The sequence below is a fragment of the Dermacentor silvarum genome, chromosome 3 (genome assembly GCF_013339745.2).
Source record: "Dermacentor silvarum isolate Dsil-2018 chromosome 3, BIME_Dsil_1.4, whole genome shotgun sequence".
In the NCBI taxonomy this organism is placed as follows: Eukaryota; Metazoa; Arthropoda; class Arachnida; order Ixodida; family Ixodidae; genus Dermacentor; species Dermacentor silvarum.
In genome coordinates, this window is record NC_051156.1 from 78,003,137 (window position 1) to 78,011,003 (window position 7,867).

At 43.1% G+C, this 7,867-nt stretch overlaps 1 protein-coding gene across 2 annotated transcripts; it reads left to right on the forward strand.

Annotated features, from left to right (window-relative positions):
• The first annotated feature begins 1,317 nt into the window (after positions 1-1,317).
• Positions 1,318-7,469, forward strand: LOC119445523 (uncharacterized). Of its 2 annotated transcripts, XM_049665002.1 has the most exons (3): positions 5,615-5,809; positions 7,176-7,236; positions 7,303-7,469. In XM_049665002.1, the coding sequence occupies exons 1-3, from the start codon at positions 5,615-5,617 to the stop codon at positions 7,467-7,469; spliced, it is 423 nt and encodes a 140-aa protein (XP_049520959.1). The 2 variants fall into 2 exon arrangements, 1 of the variants encoding a protein (XP_049520959.1); XR_005190617.2 differs by lacking the exons at positions 5,615-5,809; positions 7,303-7,469 and adding an exon at positions 1,318-1,389 and having other exon boundaries at positions 7,176-7,229.
• The last annotated feature ends 398 nt before the right edge of the window (positions 7,470-7,867 follow it).

Here is a 7,867-nt window from a genome sequence, read left to right on the forward strand (position 1 = left end):
TAGTTCGTCCTTGGTCACGAAACCTGTGCCGTGAACGAGGCAGTCTTTTATGTCCGTGAAAGTAACTCCACACGCGGAAGAAGGTTCACGTCGCACACTGCTTCGTTGCCGTCGTAGTCATATATGGGTCGACGCCGCCGCAAAAATGAACTTTTTGAACATAACGAATTTTCTCCGGACCCCGGAGGTCATGCGCGTAGGCACTAAATCTCATTATTTTGCCCCTCGAGACATATACCACGGACACAACTGCTGGCCGTCGCGAAAGGGCAAACGGGATGCCGACCTCCAACATGGCGGCAGCCGCGGACGCCGCTAGCGCCCCAAGCGGATGACGTAGAGTGCAACCCTCCTATTCGCTCGGATCTGCAGCCACAGAAAATTTCGTTTCGTCGCCCGGAAGTCCCCACGAGATTATATCCAGACTATCGATGGCCGTTTTCAATTTGTCACATAGCTCCGCCAATGTGTTCTGTCTTCGTCTCGGCAAGCACGTCAAGTGCACTTTAAGAACCCTAGGTGGTAGCAATTTCGGGAGCCGTCTCTACGGTGCGCCTCATTGCTGATCTCTCTTTGGGACGTTAAACGCTATGAATCAAACCAAAGTTAGGTATTTTTCGAGTTTTAGGTAGCAAACATGGATAGTGAACGCTTATTGAGGCGGCCTGCAACAGATACCGTTCTTTTAATGCGCTGTCAGGAAACAGTTTCCACCATGAGTAGGTCATATTTATTGTGTGTTTTAGAAGTGCGCGCAGGTTAGTTCCGTCTGCGAGTACAGTATATATTCCTTCAGTGAGCCCTGCGGCGCGTTTTCCCTTTGAGATCGCGCAATCGGTGCATTCCGCATGTGGAACCATATTTTAACTAAGCTATGAGCGCATGCCCTCAGCATTCAGTCTTTAAAAGAGGTTGTGTGGTGGGTTAGCTTTTAGTATTGTGTGTAACAGTAATTGTTGGGTCATCTGACCATTTCAGTGTGCACGAAACATCCCAGTCAAGTAATTGAGAGCATTCAGTTGTTCCAGAACCAAGGGTACTACAAGGCAACTGGGCATATCGAACCAGCTTTCTTTTTAAACTTATTTTTCTGCAGTAGTAAAGTTACTCTTTCTCCAGTAGGTCCTTCGCTTTAAGGACTGTGTGTCGCTGCCATCACATGCAATAAAACTGGGCAAAACTAATTTTTAATTAGTTAAATAATTTTTAGATGCGTCGGTTCTATGTTGATCGTCGCTTCTTTCCTGCAGTTGGAACTTTATCCAGGGTTACCACACATGCTGACTTAGTGGCCACAACAGAAATTCGTTTTTGGTTCGGAGCCAGTCGAGCATAACCGTGTGTGGCTCCAGGCTAACAGAAACTCAAGGTGATGACTTCACAATCCAGGTGAGCTGTTTTAAACATTTCATCCCTAGCTTTTCTAAGATGCCTGCTAAGCTTGTTTGCATCTTCAGATAATACATAAAAGGAGTCGGGATTCGAAGCACTTTTGCTCTCAACGGCCACATTTGACTACGAAGTTAATGAAGCTGAAGTGCTAGCTCCGAAATATCTTTCCCACTCACTTTTAGTAGCACACAGTGCAAGTGTGTAATTCCCTTTTTGACCATTGCAGATAGTAAATTTTAATGTGAATTGTACTTTCAGTGTCTCACTTTCTGCACATGTTTGTAAATAAGTTGCAGATTGTAGATATAAAAGCATTCCAGTAAACCTATCGAGTTGTTTATGTAGCTTTGTTTTTTTTTGTGAAGCTCCCACCATGTGATAGCTGCAGCCAAAGATGTGTAATGAAATGTAAGTACAGCGCTCTGTATGAGTTATGATTTGGAACATTTCCGATGACGCAAAATTCGATGCTAATTTCTGTGGAATTTTAAATTCATTGCTGTTGCAGAGGTCAAGTCCACTCAAGCGCCCCGTAACATGCAGAATGGCATACAAGTGCAGCATATGCCAAGCAGTTGCCAAAGCTTTGCCTCAGTTCTTGAAGCATGCATCTCTGCACAAAAATGAAAGCAGCCTTCAAATTCGCTGTCCTTTCTCTGACTGCTGCAGAGCGTTTAGGAAAGTGAGCTCCTTGAAGAGCCATATATTCAGATCTCACAAGCGTGTTGGTATTCCGGCGGCTGTAGTAACTTGCAGGAGCGTGTCACTGACCTGCACCATCGATACATGCATACAGACATGCCGAGATGTCAAGTCCTTATTGAGTCACCTGAAAAGGCACATCACTGAAGGGAAGAATGTTTCATGCCCCTTTGTTGCTTGTTCACGAATGTTTGCAAACAAGTCCACATTTTCCTCCCACATTTCACGATGTCACAGGCACGCTTTTCAACCAGGTGTATGCGAGTCTTACTTAGAGGGCATCTCTGCAGAAAGGCACATAGAAGCACAAACTAATCTTGAAACGGAGACTCATAGTGCTGGCTTGGAGACATGTTCACCTGAGGAACAGCGGAGTGAGGACTGCCACTCAGAGGTTGATGGAAGCAAAGAAGAGGTGACTGAAGGTGCCATGCACCAAGATTTTCTATGTACTGATATTACAGATGCCTTTGGACGTTTCTATCTGCGTCTCCTTTCAGAGAGCTTAGTGCCCTCAAGAACATTTCAAGTCATTTCTGAGGCAATTTGTGACCTCCAAGGCAACAATCTTGACAACATGGCTGATGCTTTAAGGAGAAAAATGAGAGATGCAGGCTTGAATAGAGAGTTCATTGAGCTCGCTGTCAAAAGTATGCTTGAAAGTGATGTTATTGTTGGCCTGCACAGCAACAGTGGAGCTTTTCGGAGCACTTACTCTCGCAGGGAGTATTTTCAAAGCAAATTCAATTATGTGCAGCCAGTAGCTGTGCGTCTTGGAAAAAACAAAAACAATCAGGATGCTCATTTTCATTATGTCCCAATAATTGAAGCGATAAAATCGTTGCTAAGAGATACCTCAGTTCAAGATCAGTGTATGAATCTGGAAGTTCATGAACCAGGTGTATTTAAGGATTTCACTGATGGGAAGGTCTTTCAGTCAATGCCGCTGTTTCAGGATCACGCCACTGCTTTGCGTTTGATTCTTTTTCAAGATGCTTTTGAAGTGGTAAATCCTTTAGGTTCAGCAAAGAAGGAGCACAAAATTCTAGCTGTATATCTGCTGCTTGGAAACCTGCGTTCTTGGAACAGAAGTCGTATCTGTGCAGTTCAGTTAGTGCTGCTTTGTAAAGGAAGTGAAATTTTGTTCTTCGGGCAGGAGAAGGTGTTTGCTACATTAATTAGTGACATCAAAAAGCTTGAAGCTGGCTGCACGTTGGTGGACAGCGTTCCCACATATGGCACTGTGGTGGCAATTCTGGGCGACAACCTAGGCAGCCACAGTATTGGTGGATTCATGGAAAATTTCAGCACAGCTGAATACATGTGCAGGTTTTGTTTAGTAAAGCGCTAAAATATGTTTGAGAAAAACATTTACGACACCAATGAGCTAAGAAATGAAGTGAACTACAAAGAGGCAGTGAAAAAACTCCAGAATGACTGTACCCTTCTTTCATGCAAAGGCATTAAATTTGATGCTTTGTTTAATGGCCTAAAATACTTTCACGTTTGTGCTCCTGGGCTCCCTCCATGTTTAGCACATGACCTGTTTGAAGGTGTGGTATCGTACGATCTTGCGTTGATGCTGCAATACTTCATCACCAAGCAGCAGTGGTCATCTGTTGAAGAACTGAATAAAAGGATTATTTTATTCAAGTTCAAAAGACTAGACGCGAACGACCAGCCAGCAGAGGTTTCTAAAACATCTAAAAAGCTGAGTGGACACGCAATCCAGAACTGGAATATGCTTCGGTTTTTACCCTGCTTTCTTCATGACAAGGTGTGCAGAAATGACCCTGTATGAGAGTTAGTTTTGATGCTCAGTGAACTTGTTCAGTTGGCGAGCGCTCCAGCAATAAATATGGCCATGGTAATGAGGCTTAAAGATTTGATAGAAGATTACATTGACCAAAGAACTGAGCTCTTCCCTGGTACACCTCTGAAACCGAAGCACCATTACAAGATTCACTACCCCTATCTCATTACTCAGTTTGGACCGCTTATTAGGTTATGGACTATGCGTTGTGAAAGTAAGCATGGCTATTTTTGCAAGTGCATAAGAAGTGCCCAGAACTTCAAGAACATCACGCTAACACTTGCTGAAAAACACCAGCTTCTCTAGGCGTACAGGGGAAGTACCTGCCGCTTTGAAAGAGACTTAGTGATCGACTCCACATTTCTTTTTTGCCCCAGTTTGTTGCAGTGTCGAAGTTCAGGAAGCCATCAAGATTTGTGGACTACTAGGAAGAGAATTGTATTGCACATACTAAGCTGAATACAGGGGCATCAAGTACAGCAAAGACATGGTCGTGATTTTGGCTCGTGAGGAAAGCAGGCTGGTGTTTGGCCGGATCATTTTCATTTTATTGCTAGACAACAAAATCTGTTTTCTTGTTCGTGTCACTTGCTCTGTTTTGGAACCTATGATGATGATATATTTCTTGCCGGGTCCAGAATCTGGGACACTGAAGTGCATTTCCGTTCAGGACCTTCATGATTACTATCCACTTGAGTCATATGATGTTGGCCATCCAAAAGTCACAGTCATGGCACTGAAGCATGCAGTTTTAGATAATTGCTTTTTTTTCAGCCCAGAGGACTTCATGTCATTTGTTCAGGAGTGGCTTCCAGCACTCAGCGAGGAGGACTTCACAACCATTGGTCAGAAACTGGAGGAGTTAGGAGTAAAATGTGCAGAACACTTCAGATATCTACAAGAGTCAGACTTAGACTTCTTAGCCCCTGTGCAAAGGCGCATCCTACTTGAAAAGTTTCAGACCATCAGTGCTGCTCCTTTCTCACCTGGGCAGAGTGGCAGTTGTGCTAAGGTGACTTCAGATGCCAACTCACAGCTAGATGAATGGGCTGAGAAATTTTGCATCCCTTGGGAAATGTTTCCATCAACTTTACTTCAAGCATGCAAAGCACAAGAAAGGCCTACAAAAGCTGATCTGAACCAGATGGTGAGAATGCTGAGTTCTCTCATCCTGGATAAGCATTCAGCGCCTGACAGACGGAACCTGAGAATAATTGCATCAAAAGTTGTTTCAATGTACCCCTCATCATTTCAGGATTTGCTACAGGGTACAGTTGTTGGTACGGGAGTTGAGACATTTATGTGGAAGCTCGAAAACTGCATCAACAACAAGAAGAGACCAATTGCACATGTGCTGCCTGCAGAAATTGTTGATGACCCAGACTCATTCCAGCCACGTCCACGATCTACCCGTGACTCCTATGGTTGCATAGCATGGCAGCCGGAGTTACCGAGTGGAGAAAGTTTGTTGACACAGCGGGAAAAGCAGCAGCAGCTCCTTTCTGAGTATGCTAAAGTGCATCCCAACAAGCAGCTTGTCACTCGTTTAATGATTGAGACGTATGCATCGCAAAGACTGACCATTAATCAGTCGGGGAGTGTGACAGAGGTAAAAAAAACTGGCCATTTTTGTTTACTGAAGACTTCCTTCTTCAGCATTCCAAGGAGCTACTTGGTAGTGAGGTTTGCCAAAGAATTGATGCCAGCATGGAAAGTATTGGGCTTCGTGTATATCGTTATGCTTATAGTCAGATGAAGAGGCCAAAGGTGAAGAAATGTCTCGAAGAAATTGAACAAGCAAAGAACCGTCTCAAGAGTGTGACACCAGAACATGAAGGTGCACCTGTTCTCCTCCTTGCCCTGTTTGACGAGGATGAAGAGCTCATCTACAAGACTGTTGAGGCAAGCTTAAAATTTCTCTTCTGCTGCCATCTGGCAGAGAAGTGCTTGTGCATGCAGAATTCAGGTGTACATTGCATGTATGTATAAACAATTCCACTCTCCATACCTGCATAATTTTACTGGCAAAATGTTACGATATAGTTAGGGCGGTGATATTTAAAATCAGCTGTCATAAATTTTTCAGTCTTTTTGAGCTTTGCACATTTTGTTTATTCAAGGTAGAGTGCTTTGAGAGAGACTCTGGGAGTAGGTGTCAAGAAAAATACAGTAGTATGGCACTGACGTATAAAGTGTTCAAAACAATTCACGCAAAATGGTTCAAGGCCTCGTCCTACAGAATATTCAGCGTTGGCGTCGTCAGGGAAAAATCACGAGCATGCCTCTGGCAGGGCACTGATTGGCCGGTTGATTGTGTGGTGTTGCGATAATGTATGAAACGGCAGAGTTGGCAGGACCAGCCAGCTCATCTGACTTCATTGAGATGGGAGGTCGAAATGGAAATCGTACTCTCAGGGCCCCTTGGATCCCCTATTGAGACACTGCTCCAGAGGCACATTCGTATGGTTTGGTTAAAGTGGCAGTTCATATCTGGTAGTCTCGCGAAGTCTGGTAGCTTGTATGCTAATAAGTTTGTGCGAGATGATATAGCGGCACAAATTAAGGGATTATGAAGTGAGTAGCAAAGTGCACGTGATGTATGCGAATGAAGGTCTGCAGACGGGAGCCCCAAATTTCGGTAGTGATAAATTTCTTAAAAAATATCTTTAGTCTACCTTAGAAACAAATATGTTTGAATGCAACGATTAAACGTTTCTGTATGGTTGAAAGACATTGTTCTCTGCCTGATTTTATGTGTTAATGTAGTTGTGAAGCTGATAACAAAATCGGTCTTCACAAGTGTTTTGGCTTTTGCATGTGGTTTATCTTGTCATCTTTATAATATGATGGATGGCCTTTAATAAAAGTAATTATGCTTTAGCATCCACGCAAGCACAACCACACAGCTACACAGGAAAGCTGTGCAGCTTCCACACAAACTACGCATTTGAATATGAATTCGTCCCGGTGCATATTTGAACCCAGAACCTTGATAAATTCACCTAAACATCGGTCTCATCCATGACATGTACCTTAGTTATTTGGGTGCTTCACAGGTGCAGCCATGTCATCTGCTGCTATGTCCAAATATGCTGCATATCTCGTCCATGGTTGAACAAGATTTTGAAAGCGTAAAAATGCAATTGCTTTGCATAGAGTATGATCGTGTACATTCGAACAGCAGTTGCCACAATCTCATTTGTATTTCATGCAGCAAGATACCAGTTTTTGAATGCCTTCCCTCTGTCTTGCTTTGCTCATTTTGCAGGAGACCGCCCATCATGATGACTTGGGAGACATGCCAGTGACGCCCATAATATGTATGAAAGGTTAGATTTTGGAATCATTGACCATCTCTTGGTGTACTGATGTTCATTTAGTCTCCTTTTTTCTAGGACCAGGTCTCTTTGAGGCAGAAATGTTTACTGTCTGTGTGGATGGTGTTGCGATATTGACTACTCAGTGGGCTGCAGCTTTCAAAGTCATGTTCCTCTTATACTTCGTTCTTAACATAGAGTATCCACCTGAAGTGGCTTTGACATTGGAGTTTGTGCAGAGGTGAGATCTATCCCGATGTATGTTCGCATTGACCTATTGCATTTCTTACGGTTGCACATATTTTCGAGAAACATTGCTGGTAGGCTGTTTTAAAATTACTGCTTTTAGGCCTTTAGAGAGGGTGGAGAAAAACTTTAAAAATTGGGGTTGCTAGCGATTTTAACCCATTAGGGACTGCAGAAAAACAGGCAGTTCTGGGAGGTGCTGGAAATATATTTAATACTATTGCACTGTCTTGCTATAACATATATCAAAATGGAGCTATGTTAATATATTTTCAGGGACGAAAACTGAAATTGTATACATAAATTAAGAAGTCTCGATACTAAAACTTTCTAAAAACCAAAGTTGGAATTGCTTCAATATCGAAATAAACCACCAAAAAAATTCTAGAATATACAA

Coding starts and splice junctions, on each gene's coding strand:
- LOC119445523 (XM_049665002.1), top strand. CDS start 5,615: ATGGAAAGTATTGGGCTTCGTGTATATCGTTATGCTTATAGTCAGATG. Junction 5,810..7,175: donor TCATCTACAAGACTGTTGAG/GCAAGCTTAAAA, acceptor CTCATTTTGCAG/GAGACCGCCCATCATGATGA. Junction 7,237..7,302: donor GCCCATAATATGTATGAAAG/GTTAGATTTTGG, acceptor CCTTTTTTCTAG/GACCAGGTCTCTTTGAGGCA.